At 40.1% G+C, this 25,202-nt stretch overlaps 1 protein-coding gene across 1 annotated transcript in view; it reads right to left on the reverse strand.

Moving 5' to 3' along the window:
* The window catches only part of ITK (IL2 inducible T cell kinase), a 31,866-nt gene extending 16,527 nt beyond the window's left edge, over positions 1–15,339 (reverse strand). The window contains exons 1-3 of the mRNA XM_048960880.1: positions 15,144–15,339; positions 2,909–3,013; positions 743–824 (exon numbers count right to left, since the gene is read on the reverse strand). Coding sequence (XP_048816837.1) covers positions 743–824; positions 2,909–3,013; positions 15,144–15,314 — 358 coding nt within the window. The 5' untranslated portion in view covers positions 15,315–15,339. The remainder of the gene's footprint in view (positions 1–742; positions 825–2,908; positions 3,014–15,143) is intronic.
* Positions 15,340–25,202: the final 9,863 nt, after the last annotated feature.

The raw sequence follows: 25,202 nt of genomic DNA on the forward strand, positions 1-25,202 counted from the left end.
TTTAAAAGACAAAGAAAAAAAAAACAACACAAAACAAACAGACAAAACTATCCTGGCCTGTTTCTGTTTGATCAGTTCAAATAAAATTGTTGTTGACCACTCAGATTGTCTCAACATGCTGAACTAGAAGAGATGGTAAACAAGGAACTCAGAACAGGTACAGCCTAGAAGGGGAATAACTGATTGTAAGACCAAGTGCATGAACTTAATAATAACTCAAACAGGCTTAAAGTTTTCAAAATGAACTAAACAGCAGCTCACGTTACAAAGCAGGAGAAAGCTATGAGGGAATCAGGGTGCAATTTTCATGTATCTAAAGTATCTCTTCCTTCACGCAGCGGTTAGTTATTGTACCTTCACTTCAGAATCATTGTAATGAACCACAGAACAATTCGAGAGGTGAACAGGAAATGAAAGCTACCCACAAAAATGTTTCTTAATAATCATGATTCTCTAAGAAGGTTGCCATCTAAACAAAGTAGCTATTAATCAGTGTTGAGAAATCTACCCAGAAAATATTGTAACTTGGATTACATGTCCAAGTTTTTCAAAGCTTTTGAAAACACACCCACAACATTTGCAAATGTGTTTGTTTCCATAGCTGCGTTCCCAATGACCACTTTGCATGTTTAGATGTAAGAAATCAACTCCTCTTGCATGTTTTCTTGGCATTTTAGCTTTTGAGAAAAATGACCAGGAATAACTAACTTCAACAATTAAGTGGGCCTAGGGGTTCTGTTACCTTCCTTCAGTGTAAAGACCCATCTCTGCCGGCTCTCACGGTTGGGTGCGAACACATAGAGGATGTAGTTATCATGGACAATCTGGAAAGGGGAATAAAGATGGGAGCCAGCCATTAGAAACAATCCTGGGCATGGTGGAACCTCGGAAAGAAACAAGCAGCAACCCCCATGTCAACTACGTAAATCCATACAAAACAATGCAGTGAACACATGGAATACATAGGGCCTGTTCAGAGGCATCCCATAACCTCAGTGCCTTTTACTTACCTAAGATTGAGTACAAAACTTGATCAAGAAAGAATTCTAGATGGGTAATTTTTTATTTTTATTTTTTAATCAGTTTTTTGTTGATAAGAAATGCCAGTAAAACCAATGGAGATGTTGTAACTTTGTTGTGCACAGAAGCCAGCCCACTACATGCAGCTGTAGCCTATTCTTCTGAAGCACCTCCAGGGAAATGACATCTGTTTCTCAGCAGTTTCTTTTAAGACATCTTCACTTAACATCTAAGAGCCAAATTAGCTTTTCTAGTCAGTGTAAATCCCAAGCGATGCCCTGGGGATTCGCTGTACTACTATCACTCTAAAGTATTTGCTATCTTTCACTAGGATTATGGTGGGGAAATAAGAAACTAGAGCAGATGAGCAACAAGCAGTCAGGATGCTGGTTTCACAAACTTGTCCTTAGTGATGAACAAAATGATGGAAGAGAAATACAGAACATTCGTGAAGTTTCAGACTAGAGAGTGAAATCATCACAGGAACAAAAATGACTCAGAATCTTAATCAGATGACTTTATTTGGGACTAAAATGTGATGTAACACATAATCTAAGTTTGTTTTCCAATATTTATCTCAAGAATTTAAATCCAAATGAGACCTGGACTCTTTGATGCACAAACACTTTGAAAAAACTTCAACCAGTGTCTTTGAACAGAGATTTCTAGAAGACAGTATCTGTTTTTTTCAAAGCTTAAAGCAGTGTAGATGAGGCAACATTAATAATTGTTTAAATGACAGGAAGCATTTGCTATCTCCTGGCCTGATGCCCCTGCAGGCACACGCAGACAGCTATGTGACTCAGTTGCTTTGCAGTCTACAGAGAGATAAATTATAACCTCTGTTTAAAGAAAAAATAAAAACAAGGGGGGAATAATTCCCACTCATTTAAACACACTCTTCTTGATATTACAGTTGTGTCTGTAGAATGTTTTGACAATTTAAGATGGATTTTGAAATGCATAGCAAGCAGATCTCCAGAAAACATAGCCATGAGCATGCACAACTGCACAAAATCCTCCCTTCAGCTACTCTGCAAGGGGCTGACCTGCCAGAGGAGCCACACTGAGACAATGAAGGGACGTTGGTGCTTCCTCTGGAGGTTTACAGCCAGGTGCATTGAGATGCTTCAGACAAAATGGACAATATCGTTTAACAAAATATTGCAGAGTTGACTCTGGGATAAAATTCAGATGGAACACCAGCAGAATTCCCCTGACCTTGGCAGAACACTGTCCAACACAACAAAGCCTCTGCCACCACCTCACCAGTACCGGCACTACCCGCACTTTATTTTGTTCTTCCTGTAGAACTGGAGATGTGGAGATGGAGATGGAAATTCAGACCCAGAACTAGCAGATCTGAACATTTATTCCTTCTCCCATCCATGCTTACCCAGGAAAGCTGCATTATAATTTGGGAAGGGAGGAAAGAGCAGATGAGGTTCCCTCCTCAAGCTTTCCCCAGTTAGGCAGATCCCAACCAGCCCTGGCTACGAGCTGTGCTATCAGGCTGCTCGTCAGCAGCTGTTTGCAGCATAAAACAGCACCTTTTGGTGCTCCTAAAGACCCATAGACAAGGCTGTAACACTCGGATTGTTTCAAGTCATCTGTGAACAGATTGTCCTGTATTCGTGGAAATTCATATTATCATGATTTCATGATTATCATGAGTAATTATCATGAAAAGTATTGTCACCAGTGAGATAAAATTCTGATTACTGAGTCTTTGAGTCCTTAGTTCTCTTCAAACCTCTCTGCTTTTTCTTCGTTTGATAACATTCATCTCAGTGTTGACTTCATTAAGGATTGCAATGTACAGGAGCATTTCAGTGAAAGACAGAAAGAAGTTCTATCATTTATCAGTATATCCAACAGACAGACTCACCTGGAAGGGATATTTATATTGACAGGGGATGATGATGTCACTTTTCACAATTTCTACACATTTAATCCTGGAAAGTTCCACAGAACCCTTCAAAGTCCTTTTTTTCTAAAAGACAGATAGAAGCACTTGGTTAAGGTCAGTGATTGTGGATTATGTACGTAATGAGACAAGACTGAGATGTCCACAGGAGATTTCTAAGTTTGATAGAGATGAACCAGATGATATAGTAGGTATAAGTACAAGGAATTATTCTCATATATGTCACCTCTATGTACGTGGCACATAAACACCTGCACACAGATATATTTCAGCTCAGCACATGGATTCTTAGAGAACCAGTCAGAACTTTGGGTTGAAATTCAGGTTTTATTTCTTCCTTCCAACAAAATTAGATCTCTTTTTAACCAAAAAAGAACTACTTTCATGAAACTTGTGGTTTGTTAACACTCTTGTTTCATAGAGAAAACCTATAAAACAATATACTTTATTAAAAGAAAACTTTGGGGTACTTTGATTTTCAAAATGGAGCATTATCTAAAATATAATATTTTTACTGCCTGTATTTGCTAAGAAAAAAAACACATCTCTGTTTTTGGTCTTTCTAGGTTTTTAGCTTAAGGAAAATATCAGGAAATTTTAAAATAAATAATACACCGAAAAACTTGCCTACAAGACTACTTGTCTGTCAGCTTCTGCTGTGTGATTATTCATTAGATGCCAGATAGCCAGATAACAGAATAGCCAGTCAGGGGAGGGTAAGAACAGAATGGACACCCCGTATCCCAGCTGCTCTCGGCATGCCTTATTTCCCACTGAAGCACTGCCTGTAGCTCCCAGATAGTAGCAATCAGCTCCAGCAAGAGAGATGGACAAGGAAAATGCCAGCAGAAGCTATCAGATGCTATCTGGTGCACGCTTCTGAGGGATTCATTACAAGTGTGTTTGCTCTTCGGAGACAAACCAGTCTCCTATTTTGTTTCATTTTCAGTAGGGATGAAACATTGACATTCTCCCACCTCAGATCTGCCACCCAAAGAACACTGCAAAGATTATTTTTGCAAGAGCTTCATACTTTGCCCTTATATACCTGGACCTGAGGAAAGAGAGGGAAGTTATTACAGCGTGGTATCACATTGTTCCTGCCAGACTTTGTTGGTGTATATATCTCTTGTATGTGCTGGCAGCTCAGCCAGCACCTCTGGGTTTGTTGCCAAGTCTGTCTCTTGTATTTGTCATTTGCCTATATAGCTCTGTGGGGTGGAATGGGATTTTTTTAATCAATAAACTCAAGGCTGTAAGACAGCTCTAAATTTAAAAATCAATTGACTAGCAAGAGCACTGCCAAATCTTAGAAAGCCTCCCTGCACTGCATTTTCTTTCATTCTTGTCTGTTCAGTTCTTTCTTCCAGATTTGGCTTCCTCTATCTATTCTCCACAACCTCCTCTATCATTTGTTCTACCCCTGGGACTTCCACTCTGCCACGAGAAACAAAGCCATTTATTTCCTACAAAACCCTTCAATTTTGTTAATGCTGAGCTCTCTTTTAGCTGATTATTGTGAAGACCCAGGGTTTAACCACACATGAGGCTTTCGGAGTTGATGGTGCCTGTTGCAGTCACAGTCTCTACTCTTTCGCTGTAGAGATTTTGTTGACACATTTCCATTCTCCAGTGAAAGACAGGGCCCAGCCTTCTCGAGGAGCTTTATGCAGTTGTCCTGCAACTCCACCTCCTGAGCTCTTTCTAGTTGTGTAATTTCAGCAAAAAGCCCCCATCACCTCAAGTTAAAGCACATCAGGCTGTGTGCCACAGTTGCTGTATTGCCTAGCAGGTCCTCCACAGATGGGACTTTGCTGACAGAAAGCAATTATAGTCCTGAAGCAGCACAAACTGTAGAAATTACCATTCACAAAACCAGGCATTACCCAGCAGCGAGCCTGGGAACTAACCATACCCCTAGTTTTGTGATGCCTGACTGCTTTAATCTAACAAAAGCAACTGAACCATTTGGAAGGGAGGAGAGAGAAAAGACCTCTTAAAAATGGTCTCCAAAACCTCAGAGACTTGTTTCTAAGAGGGCCAGACTAAACATACTGAGAGATCTCTGTTTGTAGTTTTCAGTCTGCCCAGAGTATAATTAAATAGATGTTTTAGTTGGTTGGTCAGAAAAACCATCAGTTGTCTTGCTGAGTAATGTGTGTGGAAAGATAATCCAGGCACACTGCTGTCCCAAGAGGAAAAGCACAGTGTGTGCAGATCAGTATGTCCTGCTTTATTGCTTTCAAGCCATTATTTGCAATACGGGAAGGGGAAGCTAGCAGCACCGAATGGAGCTGAGTGCATCGCAAACTCAGTGCATTATGGTGTTCAACTCTGGTGTTTCACCTCCTCTTGCCTACCAGCTCCAGCAGTTTTAGAAATGATTGCAATGGTTTCTATTTCCTTAGGTACTGGTAGTGCTAACTTTGGAAGAAGTAGGTGGGAATTTCCGTACTAGAACTATTCTGTAGTAATTTCCACCTGCACAGTCCTACCCTACAGCACAGAAGAGGACTCTTACAGTGCTCGTTTAATGGAAGAGCCACCTTGCTTTTTACCACGTGCTCAGCCTACACAGCCCCCAGCACTGCAACTCAACCAGCACATGCAACTCAACCAGTGGCCCACTAATCCTTTCCCATCAGCTCACATCCTGCTGGGTCCAGCCAGCCCTTTGTCAGACAAACATGGGAAGAAGCAGGGCCACGGGAGGGCAACGAGTCAGCAGTGAACCCAGCGCTGTGCACGACTGTGCTTCCTGACTGCGGTTCTGTACTCATTGCTTCACAAACGTCTCATATTTTGTGAGATATGGGGCTGTACAGTCAGGGGAATGTGCTGCTTTCTGGTTAACGCTTTGCTGTTGCTATTCATGGTCCTGATTCATCAGATGTGCTGAACCAAAGAATCACAAATCTTGGTGGATGCTTAAAGCTTTTGCTAAATGCCACCTTATTTATCAAAGGGAATTGGCAGTAAAAACTGTCAACAGTGCAAGAGCAAAGGGAAGGGAGGGAGGCCAAATGGCAGGAAGAGATGTGGTGGGCAAAGCTTCACCTCCACAGCTAAAGAGAGAGAAGGCAGAACCTTGAGCAGGCAGAAAGACAGTGTGCTGCGTTTCACAAAGCTGACAGAGCTCAAAAGTTGTATATGAACTTGCCTCTTTTATTTTTGGGGTGTAAGGAAAAAAAGCGAGCAATTGGGGTTCATTTGGCCCCAAACTCTTGATCAGTGCTCACTTCCCACAGCTCTAGTGTTTGCTTTCCCCTTTCCACATTTCTCTCTACTTCATCCCCATTGCCTGCCACATCCCTACCTCAGCTATGCCTGCTGGTCCCCCTGCCTGGCCAGGAACCTCTGAAAGGAGCAGGTTTCCCTGCAGCACCTCTGAGCCCCTATGTACATGAGACCCTCCTCTACCACAGGCTCAGCCCATGGCTCTTTGCTCACCCACTGCTCCCCCCTGAAGGCCCAGCTGCAGTTGGACACTTTCCCTCAGTAGGTGGAAAGGGGAAGGAAGCTTATAGCTGCAGTGGAGAGAGGTAGGAAATTCCAGTCCTCCGCAAGCAAAACCGCAGAAACATTTCCATCAGTAAAAGCATTTAATGGCCTTCTCAGCAGTGCCAGCTTTGCAAGTCTCTGGGCTGATTTACATTCCCTGCTTTCATTTGTCAGCTTGAATAGAAGGAAACATTCTTAATTAACCATCTTGGTGATGAAGTAGATGAGGGGTCTTTGCCTTGCCCGAGTCTTCTTGTGCCTTATCACCAGCTCCCCATCTCTCTTCCCAGTGAATAGCCTGGATAGAGGTAGGAGTAAGAAGAATTTCTTACTCTGTGAAAACGTAGTGGTGAAACAAAACAATATTTATATTATTATTATTGTTTTTAATGGTACATACAGTCCTCCAAACATAGGCAAGATTAAAACCTCAGAAGATGGATAGTTCAAAATGGGTTGAAAGGGCACAAGCTGTTTTCTGGGAGCAGAGGCAATGCAGCTGCCCTGGGTCAGCGCTTGAATGAAGGTAGAACTTCATGTGTACCTTTTCTGTAGAGCTTTTTCATGAAAACTAATTAACCTTCCAAAAGTTGGAAATACAAGTGCTCAGCTGGCATCTGTGTTGCTCTTCTTTGGCTGACAATGAGTTGCACTTTTTCTTTTTTTTTAAATTTCAAAATGATTGAAAAGAAATATTTAAAGTTGAAGAGTCTTTCTCTCACATGACTGGCTCAAAAAGGCAAAATAATATCTGACTTTGCATGGTCAGATCATTCCAGATATGCTTTCTTAGCTTCCAGTAAAAGGCTACTTTTATAGTTTTACCCAGACCAGTTGATACTGACCAGTCTTGGAGACAGGCCACTTGGTTCATGGGTCTGTTGTGATTGAAGATCACAATTTTACATTCTCATGAGCTTAAATTAAGCTCTAGAAATAATACAGAAGCATATGTATGCCTGGCTTGCTCTGTTTTCTCTGTTCTTAACTGTAAGAAATATTCACCATAGCCACACATTTTATGGAGGATATGAGTACATGATTTTCAGGGCAAGATGCAACATTACCGTTCAACCACTGGTAGGAAATAAGTGGGTCAATGTACAGACCACTTCACTGAACCTGCCTGTCTATTTGCAGGCAGATTTACATCAAAGTGAAGCAGAATCATTGTGAACGATCTATCTCCTAGGAATGGAGGACTCAATTTGTTGAAGGCTGGTGAACATCTCCTTTTTTAATTAGTGACAAATCACTATTTTCCAGCTCTGATTCTCTTCAGGCCTTGTTGAGCTTCTACAGTATAATTTCTTGATTTGCTGAGATGATCAGATTTTGCTTGTGCCTATGCTGTTGCAGAGTATCCAGTTTACTCAGTAACTTATAGTTCTCTCATAAGCACGCGTTGGCTCTAAGAGCAATGGAGAAGAACATAGAAAATAGTAACGAGGAACATCATGAAATTAGATGGATTCTTAACAGCAATTCTCTTATAGAGTATTTTTCCACTGACCAAAAGATTTGTGCTTGAACTTGAACCTCCTTGAAACCTGTGCTGATACAATTAATTTCTGTCCCTTATCTTATCAGATCCCTTATCTATACACTGGGGCATGTGTTCTTTTTATCATTAACATCTAGGATATAAAGAACTGTTGATTGCTGGATTTACAGAAATCTTGCTGAACTCTGACATTGTTCAGTATTTTGAGTTCTCATTCTTAGAAGGAACACCAATGGACTGAAGTTTTATTGGAAGTTAAACAATTTTCAAATGAATTTTGAAAACTAACTTGGGCAATTTGAATGTTAAAAGAAAGTTGTAAGGGACTTTGCGTTGCCTGCCAATACAAAGTACTCTAAAGGAAAAGCAATTGTTAGTACTGGGATTTTCTGTAGATCTCTGACTGTTGTGTTGTGCTGTAATAACACAAGATACTCTGTTATATTTAATATTTCAGTTCCTAAATGTAACTGCTTAACGCATATATCTATATCTACAAGCAGGACACAACTATTCTGTCCTGCTACTTTAATTAAAAAGTGTGTATATATATATATATATATATATATATATCTTGTTTCACAGCTGTTTTTACATCTAAAGATAGAGAGGTCTTCTAGTGTTGGGCTCAACCTGCCCCGGAGTGCATTGAATTGTGTTAACAACAAAATTAACTGCATCTGGTGCTTAAGATGCGTCCATGGATTTAAGCAGTGTGACTAGGAGGGCTGCGTCTGCTTTGCTTGTCTGTATTCTGTGGTTGCTCTTGCATGTAACTTTAGCAGCTGCAGTCAGGAACTTTGCTGCTCTTCCAGGAACCTGCAAAGATCTCCTTGTTTGCAGCCTCACCTACAGTGCAGGGCTTGGGCATAGACCTTGCTGAGGATGCTGAATCACAGCTGGCTCCTATGTCAGTAAGTAAATATTTCATCTGCTAGTGAGAAGACATGGTGCTGTTTAATGGTTGTGCTGTGTGCTGTTAGTACACATTGTTTGCATGCTATCAGCTCACTCATCACTCATTGTCACTCCCAGAAACTAATTTCAGCATCAAATACTGTTTACAGAGGTAATAGAACAGTTTACAGTTGAAGTCTGCTTCATGCAAACAATTGCAGTTTGTTTTCACTTTACTTGGATAAATTCTCAGTTTCCCTCAGAATAACTGCTACAGAAAAATTACTCCTCCCATTCTTTTTAAGTCCTATAGGCTAAATGTGGTATTTATATTTGCAACAAAATCATTTTAAACCACAGAAATCTTAAAACCTCTTGAAACAGGCAGAAAAGTCAGTAGAGCTCAGAAGACCTGGCCTGCAGCTAGTTAGGAGCAGGCTGTTGTGCTGTCCTGTAGTCCAGGCTTCCTAAGGTGCCTGGCTTTCAGAATTATGTGACCCTAAACCTGGAAGAGACGCAGAGGGAGATTAAAACTGTAGTCCTTATACAAGTGCTCATTTTCATGGTCTAAGTGAATTTAAGGTTCAAATACAAAGGTTGGATGGAAAAGCACGCTTGGGCGTTAGGTTGTTTTTCTTTGGGCCCCCATTTGCAAGGCCCCAGCGTTTTCACTAAATTTGTATTTCACTACCAGCCAAAGCCACTTCCAGCAGTCGTATTGCTGTCCTGTCTGAGATGATTATCAAGGCATGTGTCCCTACTATTGGCACAAGCAGTTTGAGTAGAAAATCAATATCATTGTTAAGGAAACAGAAAAGATTCTTGGTTTTTGAACTAGCTTCTTAGTATAACAAAAATGAGTCTTTTATGTTACAGAAAAGCATATGGATCAATTACTAAATATTACCAAATTTTACCAAAACTAATCTTGACTTGCAAAGGTGGGAGGAGTGGATAGCAGTGAATGAAGGGTTCAATGATAGGAGGAAGCTAAGTTAGATCTATTAAATGTCGTCACCTTTTCATTAAAAAATGTATAATTCTCAAAGGATGAAATTTGGTGAGAAAGGGTGAAAGAGCATAAAGCAATAGGAAGGCATTGCAACAACATTCTTACAGGGCTGATTATGATATAAAGAAAAGGCAGGCACTGGAAACAAAAATGGCAACAGTAGAAGTCTAATAAAAGATTTAAAAATCTCATTGTAGCATATTCATATTAAGAATTCCTTTTTAAAGATGAAAAAAGAGAGAGAAAAAATGTTGGACTTTTTTTTTTTTTTTTTTTTTTCCCCCCAGCATCTCTATTGAAAGAAAGATTAGAGCTTCATGATTTACACATTTTCACATTTCCCAGGGAACACTGCTCAGAATTAATTTTGAAAGAAAATCTTGGAATATTGAAGAGTAATAAATACCTAAGGAAAGACCTAGTAGGAGCAGAACAGAGAGTGCAAAGACAGTGGTAGTAGAAAATACTCATAATCAAAACTCAGGAAGACAAAACGAGTTAATAAAAAAGTAGGTTTTTTCCTTATGAGATTCTAACACAGTTTTGTGGGCTTAGTAATGATGTAGAGAGCAGACCTAGAACAAATTGCATTTTGCTTAAAGCAGAAGCACAGTATTCCCACCCAGAATCGCACTGCAGAAGAAAGTGTGAGAGACAGCTCTGATAGACAGAAATTTTGTAAATATCTAAAAATAATAACTGGTAAAATATTCTGGAACAAGTGCCAGACCAAAGCTGTGAAAACTTTACCTCTATGTTTCAAGTGGTGGCTAGCCAAAGCCACTGCTGACTTGTTTTAGTGTTGGCTATACAGTCCTGCTCTGAATATTGATCTAATGTTGGCATCTGCCTTACCCTGAGCACAAAGACTGATACTAAATTAGGATGGGTCCCCCAGCCGGTTTTCCAGTGATTGTGATTCTTACAATAGAAATTAGGATTATTGTGGCAATCAATATTAACTTAATCATTCCTTAACTCCTGTAATGCAATTAGGATTATTTAAAAATCCATTTATATTCATAGAGATGCTAAAGGATTTCAAATTATTACACAGGTTTGCACCTTGTCTCCATCTTATTTAAGGTTATATTGATTTTTTTTTTAAATGTAAAATAATAATTAAAGCAGTTGTGATGTAGGTAGATGCCATGCCTGATTACTTTGTGAGTGATATTAATAATAAATTAGTTTGAGATACACATTGGAAGGCAGCTGGCATTGCAAATGCTGGCAAGCAAATAGGGTTTGTTAATAAATACACAGTAAGTTATGAAGAATCATCTATGCACTGGTATGTATATTTATGGGAAGTTATCTTCAAAAACATCTTTAAATTCATTAAATATGAGGACTATAATTTTGTCTGAAGTATCTAGAATATGCAAAGCAATGTCTTATATTGAATGGTAAGAAATGGTACGGACAGCCATTGGAATTAACAAGAAAGAACACCAAAACCAAGATCTTCAGAAGCAAACTCCTACTGTGTTTACATTAGTCTCAGTGAGGAAAACAAGCCTTTCCAGGGGAAGATGGGTAGGTCAGGATCTGTGTAACCAAGGTAAAATGGAGTTCCAGGGTGAGAAATGAAGAGATGTTGTGTTACTGTGAGTAGCTGGACTCTTGCAAGTAACACAAAGCATAGACAATGCAACAGAAGCAGATAAAGCATTTTTAGATCCCGATAAAAGGTTTTTCAGACAGGTTTATTCATTTGTTCTCCTGGAACCATAGACAGAAAGGAACTTCCTGGATGCACTGAAGGTGTCATCATTATGTCTGAATATCAAAGATTTGAATGACAGAGCCCAGGACAAGGCTGACTTGTGCTGTGTGACCGCTTGAGCATCTGACCAGTGTTGGAAGAACAGTACTGATATATAGGCAGAGGGAACTCAGTCCTTAAAAATAACCACATGCCTGAACTTCCCAGGTGTTGAAAGCAACTTTGCCTGCTCTGAAATATTTCTCAGTATCTGCAGAGGACAAGGCACTAAGAAGATTTCAAAGAGGGAAAACTGTGGCACAGGGACTTTTTTTGCATTGTTGGTACAGTAAGGCAACAGCACTCTCCACGTTACCAGGCAAACCCAAGAGGAGCAGTTCTGATCCATGTGCTGTGTCTCTGGGACCCTGAGAGTATCACATAAATGTGTGTGCTATAGGTTACTCTGGTGAGGATCAAACCCTCTGAAATAGTTAAAATCATATCTCTATGTGCTCATTCACTTGCATGCTCAGTAACTATAAAAGCAGTCCCCAGAAATGAAAAATTTTTGCCCATGTAATTGATTTGCATGTTGCAATAAAGGCACTTCTGATGTATTTTAGCAGACAGGGGCTGAATACGTGCCTGTTATCAGGGCTTAGCTTTATGTTAAGACAGCCTTGCATTGTGCTCCGGATAACGAATTCCAGAACACACAGCTTCTTATTGTTGTCAGTTATTGGGGGCTCATTCTCCTAATGAGACATGTAAATATCTTTCATTAACATTAACAGCGATTGTATGCGTGGCTCTGAGGAAAACAGTGCCTTCTGTTTAGCTGTGTGCTGCTGTGACAGAAAATGCCATTACAGCTATTGCAAAAATTTGCCTTTATTATGTTGGATGTCTTGGCAGCTTTTGATATCATTTCCTAAATCGTCTCTGTACCTCTTAACCTGGCCTGGTCATTTCTTTGCTTTGGACTGCTACAGTAAGCTATGCATCCTTTTATATTCACGATGTCTGAATCCAGAGAAATGGACAGGTTGTTAAACCCCTTAAATACAGACAAAACGTGTAACTGTACTTAACGTGTCAGGATATGCCTTACTTTAAGTCACATCATTGAAACCACTGGGATTTCTTAAATTGTTTAGTAACTTGCTAATTGTTTTACCTGAATTTATGTATAGGCTGCGGTCACTGACAGAATACGGGATACAGTATAGTACTGAACTCTTGAGTACAGTAAGGGGTTCTTAAAGAAACTCTGAAATCTCTGGCAGATCCACAGAGATTTCCCTGGAGAAAAAAAAAAGTACTTTAAAAGCCCAGGCAGAAGCTGGTCCCGTCTATCCATTGCAGCACACATGCCTGAGGATACTCTCCATCTCTATGGCAAGCAGGCAGAGACAAGCTAGCACCCATTAAGCTTTGCCTTCTGTATATCCAGAGCAAAGGGACCTCAAGCAAACTGCCAGTTTCCAATAGTCCACAGTCTGTCTTACTCCCACCAATTACTGGAGAGTCTATATGGAGCAGACCTAAACCTGTGCTGGAGATTTAGCACTGCAGACCACTGATTTTCTTGCATGCTCCTTGGTACTGGTTGGCTCATCAGAATGGACATTATTCATGTGTCAGGCAGGTACTGTAATTGTCCTCTCATGGGCTGTGGAATCCTCTCTGGGGCTTTCACTCTGTTCTTAGCATAGGACAAGAGGATGCTGGGAGAGTCTGCCCTAAGCTTTGCCTCCAGAACAGCCATGACCTCCCAGCATGGAAGCCTGACCAGGATGATCTAATTTTTGGCTGAAAAGGCTGAGACTTTCTTGTGGGAGTATGTCACAGCAGGAAGTCTTTTCTACACATTCAATACAAAGTCCTTCTATTTGTGTAGTGACCTGATTTTTGCCAATTTTTTTCAGCAAAAAGTTACTGCTTTGTGGGAAATAAACTCTGTAATTACATGTATACATATGGTCATTCACAGAATCATAGTACCACAGAATGGTTTAGGTCTTTAGGTAAAGACCATCCAGTTCTAACCCCCCTCCCTTGGGCAGGGACGCCTCACACCAGGGCCCCATTCAACATGGCCTTGAACAACACCAGGAATGGGGAACCCACAGCTTCTTTGGGCAGCAGCATCAGGGCCTCCCTACTCTATGAAGAAAGATTTTCTTCCTAATATCTAACCTAAGTCTCCCCTCTCTTAAAACTATTTTCTCCCAGCCTGTATGTAGGCACACACATATACACAAAGGTAGGTCAGCTGTCACTTGGTGCGTAATCAGATTTTGCATTTGTCATGTAACAGAATGCCTTTTAAAATCTTCTATATGTTTATTTCATCAGCATTTTAAGATGTTCTTGAGTTGCCTAATTGACCTTTGGGAAGGCTTGGGGACAAAATTTCCAAAGGTAATCATGTAGCACATGAAATCTGTGCCCAGCTGAAAGTTTCTGAATCAGATTTTCCAACTGATCTAAGTCTCTAAAGATGCAAACACTCAGCTAGTGTGAGTTTGCAAAAGTATCTAAGCAAAATATGTGTTGAGTCCTCCTCAAATCCTTCAAGACTTACCAAGCACCAGTGAAAACTAGGGGTGGAAACTTCTCAAAGTGCCTACAGCAGAATTACTTTTGAAATGCTTTTGAAAATTTTAACTAGGCTAGAATAGAACAGTTATAATAGAACTTAAAATCTTAATGCCAACTGAAAGACAGTTTGAGTAGCAGTCAAGTAGAGTCTCATAAAATAAAAGCAAGAAAAGTATCTTGTGCACACTTGAGAGAAATAACTTGAAAATAAGAATGTTAGTTAACTTTTGAAGCTGGTATCCATTATACTTTGCTTTTTGTTGGGTTCAGTTTTAACTTAATTTTCTTTGTCTAAGTGATGTGAGATGGTCTGAAGGTGCCAATACTGGATAGCAAGGCAACAAGATCCCCATTAATGGTCTGTGCACAGTAACAGTGCCTGAACTTTATGGATTAACAGCATGTTATGTGACTGTAGGAAAACGAGCAATATTATATACAACCATACTGACGCTCAGCAAACATCCAGCTAAACAGGACGGGGAAATAATTCTCACTTCACTAGAACACTCAGCATAATAGGGCGCACACTGACTTCTGAATTTCTTCTTTTTTAGTGAATCAGGGAAATGCAAGCCTGAGGAAACGGTGCCGAATCTGAGCATGTATCTTGTCATCACATCCCTTTTGGTGTTAACTCAAACCTAGGCCTGTTAAGCACGGCAGCTGAATTTATTTTGAAATGTAAGATTGAGGCTCATGTAGCTGCTACAGGCAGTGATTTTAACAGCCTGTGCTAAATTCCTACAACAGAATTAGACACTTTCTATGAAGTCACAATGTAGTCTTATTCTTCCATTTGCACCAAATGCCCACTGACCAGAAGCTCTGAAGAACCCATGTGACCACTCTACAATTTTCAGCAAGTGGTGCTGTAACAGAAACCAGAAATGTTACTCAAATATAAGAAAAGAGTTCATCCTTCCCTTCATTACTCTAATATTAGAGGAAAAAATGGCTGACATACCCCATGGCGATGTTCATAGTAAGCCAGCTTAGATTTGGTTAAGACAAAGAAGCGCACTTTAAAGTTGGAGGGTGAAGTCCTTCTCTTCTGCTGGGATTTTTTGATCAGCTGCTCTTCCAGGAGCACACAGTTATTCATGACTGGGCAAAGAATGGTCCTCTCCCTGGACATGAGGTGCCTGCCCTACACGCTGAGCACTCGTCCCAGAAAGAGACACAAGGAGGAAGACAGTTGAGAGTTTTGCTTTTTTTTTTTTTTTTTTTTTTTTTTTTTTTTCAGAAAAAGTATTCAAAAGGCAGCGTAGCTGCTTTAAGCTTTATCTTTCCATCTACTGCAAAGCTTCCTTTCTGCCAAACCATAACCACATCCTCTCATAAAACGAATAGCACATGCTGAAGCGAACTCTAGGGCAAATGTTATGGAAAAAATAACATTTGAGGGACATTCAATAAATGTGAATCAATGATTAGGGATGAATTAGAAGAGTGTGACATGATGAAGCATCTGTCTCTTCTAGTAAACACAGTTATAAACGCACACGCAGAGCATAGATATATAGTATGAATGACTCTCTGGTCCTTTTAGGAGTAGGTTGTGCATCCATACTTTTTTGAAGGAATAGTGCCTTTCCATTCACACTATGTAATCATTATGTTGCGTTTGAGGGATGTCATAAAAAGTGTTTTAAGTAAATTTTCTATGTAAAGTGAACATTCGTATTGCACAAGCAAAGGCAAAAGACAGCAACTGAACGTACAAGCTAAGAGAAAAATGATAACCAGGATTTACTTGTACAAGGATTGCTTAATATTTGTAGTCATTAGACATTTAAATTGAAAACAAATGGTTAAAATAACAGAAAATTAATTATTATTGGTTACTATTCACTGATTACTGACTGCTTCAAGTGCTCTGTCTGGTGGCTGGGTATCCCAGGAAGAACAGGCATGATGTTCCTCTGTGGATGCTTTGAGATCACTGTAATGAGCAGTGAAGTGAGCACAAACATCAAAGCCAGTGTAACTGGTTTCCTCAGAATTCAGGGTACCACTCAGCTCACTCTACACCAAACTAAATAATAGAATTACTAAAGGAAAAGTAATGTGCACCTGATGCATTCAGTATGACAGCACTGATATGTTTTAAAAGAAATGCAATTCATTTTCTTCTGCCTTTCCATATTTAATATCTTCTGTACGTATATTTTTGTCAATGATGCGTAATTGTAGTGTTGATTCCACTGAGCATTGGAGTAGTAGGACTGGGTGGTATGTGAAGAATCTACAAGACAAATATTTTCATCAATTATGTATTTTTGAAAACTATTCTGGTCTAAATCATTTACTACTGTGACTTTTGACATTGGTGTAGTGTTAGGGCATAAGTAGAGACCTTCCTAAATTTGATGTATCTGTAGAGCTCTGCAAAATTCAGAGATGATACTCCATTTAACGTGTGGGGGAAAAAAATCTGAATAAATATCCAAATTGCAGGCTCTGTTTAATTTAAGATTTTATAGGGCAGCTCATGAAACTGCAGTTCTGAATATAATGTTCTGGTTATTCCTCTCAAAAACCAAACTGAAACAGCCAAACCCCAAACCAAGCAGGTAAGCTACTGCTTCCTTGCTATTTTATGTTATATTGAGCCTTTCTTCAGGCAGAATATTCCAGAGATCCTCAGAAGTTCCTCATCTTTTTAAATGCTAGTTGAGAAATTATATTTACCATAAAAATACAATTAAATATAGCATCTAATGCACTGATCTGACTTGCTCCTGGCCATGCTGTACCGTGGAATAGAAATGGAGAGGAACAGTAGCTACTGCATGGCTCACGCCTACATATACCTCCTGATGGTCTCAGCATAGGTCACAGCGTAGTTGAAACATCTCATACAAATCTAGTGAAACGGTTTTGTTTCCTGGTAGTGACTGAGTTACAAGGAAGTCTTTTGGTTGAACAAGAAAGATGACACAAGTCTGTGATCTCCCAAAAAAATGTCACTGCTGCCAAAGGGGTTTCATAACTATTTGTAGAGCAGGATTAATACCAGGGCCCAATTTCCCAATCTTCTAGGAAACAATGCAAATGTATATTAAAAATAAAAATCAAAAATCAGCTTTCTGTGAGTTTTCTAAAATTGCACTCTATATAAACAGCAGCCATGCAGATCTCATTTACATGCTTGCACCTCTAAAGCATAGGGTTACTTTTGTGTGCGCATCCATTTCCTTATCTGTAAGCATTTGCTTGTTGGAACTATGCTTAGAGATCTGTTCTCATAACTGTTAAAGAAGAACATGGGCTGTAAAGTGCCCTCACACACTGTAAGACTTCATTCTTGCCAGTCTTGTTGACTTCTGTGTAGCAAGAACTTTCTGGAAAGTCTTCAGAGCTTGTGCTGCAGGGGTTTGCAGTTGGAGATTTACATGTATTTTCAAAACAGTGAATATATCAAAACAGAATCACAGTCAAGGCTGTGATTCTGCAGCTCTGCAGAAGTGAAGCCTCCAGGGCAGCAAAGAAGTGGAGAAGCCAACAAGGTGGCTTCAGTGGAGCAACAGTACTGAGGGCAAGAGGATGTGGAGGGAGAAGAGATTCAGCAGGGCTGGCAAGTAGCGGGGGGAGTAATTCTTTAAATGCAGTGGCAGCGACTTGATTTCTTCATGAGATAAGAAATGAGATCACAGAGGGGTATGAAGGAGGGAGTGATTTGATCAAATGTTCAGATAGCAGGATTTGGCAATTGCGTTTCATATGGTCTGAGCGTGGTGTGATGTGTTGGTCTGATGGGAAACTGACACAATGCTGCAGGTCGGACAGAGAGAGAATCGAGGCCCAGATGAGATTTGGCTCTGTGCAGATCAACTGGACAGGCTGAGCTGTGGAAGAGAAGTTGTGGATCTGATACAAACATATAGGAAGAAAGAAACAGGTTGCTGTAAGAAAAAAATCATTAACTTTGCCCTGGAGAGATATAGGATCTGGTAGTTGTGTCAGAATTTGCAGGTTTCAGCAGGTGAGATTAGCCATACTGAATTCCAGATGAGGATGGGTCAGTAAATTGAAGAGAAGGAAACAAGTAAACATAAGCAGATTTGGATGTTACTATAGTTGGTTTCACTGAGAGCTGCTGTTTGTTTTGCAAATTTAATGGCCTTAAGTTGAACCAGGGGGAGATTCAAGTTGGATATTGGGAGAAATTTCTCCAATGAAAGAGCGGTGAGGTTTTGGAACAGGCTGCCCATGGAGCTGGAGGAGTCACCATGCCTGGAGATGTTCAAGAAAAGAGTTGATGTCTCACTGAGCAACATCATCTGGAGTTGTCACAGGCAAGGGCTGATGGTTGGATTGGGTGATCTTGGTGGTCTTTCCAACTCTTCACTGATACGGGGAAGAATGTAGGAGCTGGGGTATTTTTGTATCCACTCTTGCCACAGATCTACACCTTCCTGTTCCTTTTTCAGTTCAGTCCCCAAACCCATGTGTAGTAAACATGCATATCTTTAAGTGTAGCAAGCCAAAATCCAAATAAGAATGTACTTTAATGATTTTAAGGCTGGGTTGATATGTATGTACAAAAATGTACAGTCTAATAACTGTATTTGTTTAATTACACCTTTGTGAGTGAGTAACCTGCATATGTATATTTGAAGTGTATTTAATTTCAAAGATTGTTAAATGAACAATTTAAATTGTTCAATTTTACAATGAAAATTTTTCATTTTTAAATGAAATTATTTGTTTCTTTCAATACATAAAGTGTAGATGCAAATCAAATATTGTCATCCTTCTATTAGGAGGATGACATCCTGACTAGCAGGACATGATTCTTTTTAAGAGAAGACTCAGCCATTGAGGAGCTTCAAGATCCTCCCACAGTGGTGCAAAAGAATAGTTAGGTAGAAATACCCTCCGTGTCTAGAATCAAAATTGTTTCAGAACTGGAAGAAGTGCAGACAAGTCTGTAGACTCAAGATGCAAACCAGACAGCTTCCTGAAAGGCCTCTGAAGGGTCAGCTGGAATGTCATGCTAACACTGGTATTTCACTGCTGGAACCTGATGTTGTAAGTTGGTGCAGGAGTACACCAACTGTATGGGTATGCTCCTTTTGTTCAAAGATTTTTGCAACATAATATGTTGTATGTCTCAGAAATTTTGTATACGTAATGGAAAGGAATTAAGTAGAACTGCCCAAAGTATCTTAAAACCACTGTAAGTATATATCCCTCAAGATGAGGAGACAGCTTAATGAATTTTTTAGTTAACTTCTCTGCTTAGGTTTTTTTAATAGATTCTGCTGACATGTATCCTTTCACACGTTTAATTCATATGCAAGAAAAGAGAAAAATGCAAATTTTTTCAGATTTAAGTTTGATCTGCTATGTGCATCAAATTCTCTCTGCTTGGTAAATTGATGTTACAAGTGAGGGGTAGAACTAAGTGATCTTAAGGGTCCCTTCCAGCCCAAACCATTCTGTGATTCTATGAAGTTATCCTTATCAACTGTGACTTCAGCGACCTCTTTTTGATTTCTTTTAATCACCTTTGTCCATCCCTTGCTACCTCCTGCAAAATGCTTGATTTCTGCTCTAAAACAGGTTATTTTAGGGATTGGATTTTTCTTAGGGGATTTACCCAGATTATGCAGTTCACACTTTTATTACTGTAGTCTGTGGAAATCTCCCCACCCGCACATCCTGCTGTGATACCAGTGCTTATGCCCTGAAGACAGCAGAGAAATTTATGAAGTTAAATATAGATAGTTTTTGGTTTTGTAAAAAAAAAAAAGAAGAAAAAAAAAACAGACCGGAAAACAGCAACTACATCTTCACTCTCAGAAGACAACCTGTACACTTCTACCTCTCAGGTAATATTCAGGTCAGATTTTCTGTCTGGGTGCCAGCTCTTACTTTTCACCAGCTGTTCATTACAGTGATTATTATTCAATTTCCAGGCTTCCAGAATTCATTCCGTTTTCCTATTTAGCTTTTTTAGAGAGTGTGAGAAACTCTGTTTAAGTTACTCAGCTGGTTTGCATCTTTGGCAATTCATTATTCCACCAACAAAGATGTCTGCAGTAGACTCACAGAACAAACCAGAAAGCTGCCGAAAAACAAGGAAAGGATTAGAATAGAAAGAATTGGTCTTTATAAGCCAGATGCATCTAGCTTTCTTCTTGATCTTACAACTGCACCTTTGAATGTGCTCACACTGCTCCCAGTGACCAAGAGAGCTGCTCTGTTGGAACTCGAGTAGATTCCTCTGTGAGCCGTTTGTGAGCCCTAGGAAAGTAGAGCCTTGTTCTGAGCATCTGCTAGGAGGATACAGTGAATTATCCATGATTTGAATGCCTGAAGCAAATCTCTCATAGGTTTGCTGATATTCCCAGGAACATAGGGAACACATTTTAAACCACTGAACTTGCACAGGGATTGTACTTGTTCTGTGATATAAGTACAAAATAATCCTTTGCTCAGCTGTTCTCACCTAGGCAAAAATACAGAAGTAAAAATATATTTGCATGGGGTTGTATCTAAACTGGAAATTTGCTCTAAGTCATTCTGTTAGTGCCTGCCTAACAAGGTTGCTGTCCCTTACTGTTTGCTTCTGAAGACAAAGGCATGACTTACAGTGCTGGAAAATCTGCAGTGCTTCAAATCCTGCATTTTGTTCTGGCAGCATGGCCTGCAGGCAGCTACCCAGGATGCTGATGGCTGGGTAAGGAGTACTTCTCCATGCCATACAGACACAGTTTTGGAGACATTTTCATTTACAAGTTAGAATAGGCAGTCATCACAGACTTCTGACTGTGTGAAGACCCCACATTAATGCCTGGCTTAATAATCAGGTAGGGGATCTGCTTCCAGAAATAATAGACTATGAACACAGGAAAGAGTGCTGGCTGATTCCAATAAAATATGCCTGGATTTTGAACCATGAACAAGTAGTGAGGTATTTATTTCATGACTAAAAAACTGTTCAGACTGTGCTGAGGTCTTCATCTACTCAGATACCAGTAGTCACAGATTGTATAGCAAAGAGCAGTTCAACTCTCGTGTACTGAAGAATGGTGTGTCCCAATTTTTATATGAGGGGAAACACAAAGCTTCTCTCCTACGTTTGTAAGTGTACAACTAGGCTGAAGCTGATATTTTGGTCCCAGGAGTAAGAAAGAAAATGCAGCATAGCACTGCATTTCAAATTCATTAATTCCCACAGCCACAGCAGGAGATGGGAATTAATCACAGCAGATGGAGACATAAAGCATAAGTCCCCCTCACCCCCAACAAGCTCCTTTTCTCTTCCCCTCCTCCCAGGTATGTCCTGCAATGAAGCCTTCAACAGTCATCAAAAATGGAAGTTCCTGAGCTTGTTGCTTAACCAGGCTGTAAGATGAAACAACCTAAACAAAGCAAGAGGCCGCAACTCTGTCTTATATTGAAGTTCTCTTTCAGGCTACTTAGGAAAAGAAAAACAACAACAACAACAACAACAAACCAAATTTAATTTATCTACTATTTAGACTGCAGTGACAATCAAAAATTGCAGAAATATGTTCCATCATAGAAGGGAGCAGAGCTATGTGAAAATGGGGTTTGTATTTACTGTGGTTGTACACCTCTTGAATTCAAATGATGATATGATAATGATATGATAACAGTGCACTGCTGTACACACTTGCTGAATTAAGGGAACATCTGATAATGAAACATGGCAATTTGTCTGAAATTAGTTATGAATAAAACTAAAATAAATGAAACTAAAGCAATAAATTAAGATCTTCTGTCTTTGTGGCAGAGAACATTGTTTAAGTGACTCCCCATCTGCTGAACTGGTGAATGAACTGATGGGTTCATTCCAACGATTTGCAGATGCTGTAGTAATTGAGCTGTATTATCAGTGGTGGACTTGACTTGGACAGTGACCTTATTTCAGACAACAGCAGAAATGCAGTAGAAAGCAAATTTGAGAGTGCTATGTGTGACACTCTCCTTCATTCTCAGTCTCTCATTTGGAACCACTGCAGAGAAAATGTTAACAGCTCCCCATATGCTGGGAAGGGTCATCCAAGAGCCTTCTGAGAATCAGTCATGCTACCAAGAATGAAAATGAAAACCCTTTTTCTTCTTTCATTTGTTGGCCACTACGTGCAAACTGGGAAAATGACTCAAGATCACACAGACCACGTGAAAAACAAGTGCTTGGCTCCCTACTACCTTCTACCCTTTGAAGTCACAGCATTTAGAGCTGTACTGCGTGATTCACAGAGTGCAAAACAGCTGATAATCGAGCTCAGCTCCTGGTATAAGAATGTGAAATCACAGTCTGGAAAGTCCAACAAAACCAAAGACTTGTTAATGCCTCCTACTAGATTGGTTTTCTCATGCTACTCTGGAGGTGGTGCTTTTAATTCCTTGTCTGTGGGGTTTGGAGTTGCAATAGTTTGCTTTGCAAACCAACGCCTGTCAGTGATCCTACAAAGCAGTGACAGGAAAAGGCTGTACAGCCAGAAGTCAGGGCTGGAGGAGCAGTGAAGGAAGAAAGCAGAGCAGAACCCGATGGAAGGTGAGGGAATGAGAGCTCCTCTTTTCAAATCAGCAGCTGTCTAGTTGCAGCATGGAACCATGCCCTTGCCATTATCAGAAAACCACGTTCTCAGTTCCATATTTTTATATCTGTGTGTTAAGATCTGTATCTCCATCTTGGAGCTCTTTCTCTTCTTCAAAATGATTACTTGTATGCACTGAAGTAATATTTAGAAACAACTGGCTGATTGTGTGTGATTTTTTGCTCCAGACTGTTGGCCTCTTACCTGACTGGATCACAAATTGATTAAAGAAGTTATGGGATAATGAATTTGGATTTTAAGAATGAAAATTAAAGGTCTCTTAAATGTCCTATTGATCCCAAAGGACCTTGTGTCTTAATATGAGGAGTTTGAATGACTGGTTCATGTTGAACAGCAAAATCATGGCATGAGAGACTACCAGGGACCCAGCTCAAACTTTACATGCAGAGGATCCCTTCAGTCTATGGAGTTCCATAACCATGGTAGGGAAGTAGTGAATAGTAGCAACTTTTTAAACATCATTCTTCAACTTTTTTGAGTGTGTCTTGATTGAAAAACAAAACAAAACAAAAAAAAGCATGTAATATTTATTTTGAAATCAAATAACTTTTTGTTCTCTCCAGTTTTCGTTAAGGTGGCTCTTTCAAATGTCTTAGCATAACTCTTATGTTTCAAAGGGATGGTTTTCGCAGGTACAGTGCTGATATGCTGAAAACAGAAAGCAATGTGGCCAAACCACATCAAGCTATTATGTTCTTTCTGCATTGTGTTGCACAACATGGCTGACCATTAGGTTATTTGCACACAAAGAATAAGAGCTTTCTGTACACCCAACCTCCTGAGGCTGAACAGAATGTTCAAAGCTTATACTACTCAGTGCCTGTTCCATTTCAATCGTTATGGATGTGTTTCTGAAGAGAACACTCTGTCAATTCACATCTTGGGGCACCAGAAGATCCTTCATGTAAGGACTTTTGTCTCACTCTTTAAATAGAATGATTGGTACCAAGGGCAGAAAATGTGAAGATATTGCTTCTGTTATCAAAAAGCATCAGATCCAGCAGTCTATAGATTATTGACAAATACAGATTCCACTCAAATCAACTTGTCACTTTTCCCTAAACCGAAATTGTAGGCAACTAATGAATGGCAAGAATATCCTTCTTTGGGCAATGTGCATGAAGTGATGCCTAGTTACATGAAAAAGAGAAATCCTTGAGTCTATATTTGAAAATATGACAGGCTATATCTGTACATACATACATGCGGATAAATACTAAACTACAACTACACTGATGGCATCAATCCGTGTGATTAGAGAGAAAAAATAGGGATAAACCTTTAATAAAGACCAAGTAACAAACTGATATTTTACTAAGAAATGAGCTAACGACTGAAGTAATAAGCAATATATTTTTAAATGTGTAAATACTGTACAGCAATGCTAAAGCACATCAATCCTTGGAATGCCTCTTCGGATGCCAGGGGTTTACACTCATTTTCAGTGCTACCTCAACTGTAGAGTGTTTTTTTTTTCTTTTTTTTTAAATTTGGATTATTTATTTAACTGTTTAGGTATTCATTATTAAAATATTTCCTCCCCCCCAAAATGATCCCAAATAGCAACTCTGCACATGATAGGGCACGTAGACAGGGGTTCTCTTGCCGGATGAGGGATGTTACTGCCATCTGCTGAGGAAAAAAGAAATCAGAGCACAAATGCCCCATTGCCACACCAGTGGCCATCTGCAGAGATGCTGCCAGCCAGCACAGATTCCCATGGCAATGTGGAGTACATAAATTCTCTATTTTTTTTCTTGAACTTTACCTGAAACAAAAATGGAAGAAAAACAAGAAGTCCCAGCAGTTTGTTGCAGACTTTGTGCATCCAGGCTATAGAAAGGATGCTAACACTTCCCAGGGCAATGCTTTCATTTTGTGACCAGACTAACACCCAAGTCTCTGCTGCATCATTCAATGGTTAAAGCATTGGGATCACACTGACGGGCTCCTCAGGGTCTGGCACCGAGCTCACCAGAGTTTAGGAAGAGTCTGGATGATGCTCTCAGACATACGGACTGATTTTTAGGTGGTTCCATGCAGAGCCAGCAGCTGCACTCGATGAATCCCTTCGAACTCGGGATGTTCTATGATTCTATGAAAGCAGTCCTGGCTTTCCAGTTGGAATACTAAACACTAAACATGCAGAAGTAAGTCTCGCGGAGGTTCTGATGCCTACAAAAGCCAGATCGCCCGTTCCCATCTCTGCCTCCGCCGGAGGACCCCTCGTGTTGGGACCCCTGCTGAGATCCCGGCTGAGAGCCCCGCCGCGCCACTCCCAGCCGCAAGGGGGCACCATTCCCCAACGCCCCCGCCGCGATGCGAACCCTGGTCCGCACCGCCTCCCGAATGAGCCCTGGCTGTGAGTGGAGCAAGCTTCTGACTGGCGTTGAGGAGAGCCAATCAGAGCCTGTCACCCTGCT

This window comes from Lagopus muta, chromosome 14, assembly GCF_023343835.1.
Source record: "Lagopus muta isolate bLagMut1 chromosome 14, bLagMut1 primary, whole genome shotgun sequence".
Lineage (NCBI taxonomy): Eukaryota > Metazoa > Chordata > Aves > Galliformes > Phasianidae > Lagopus > Lagopus muta.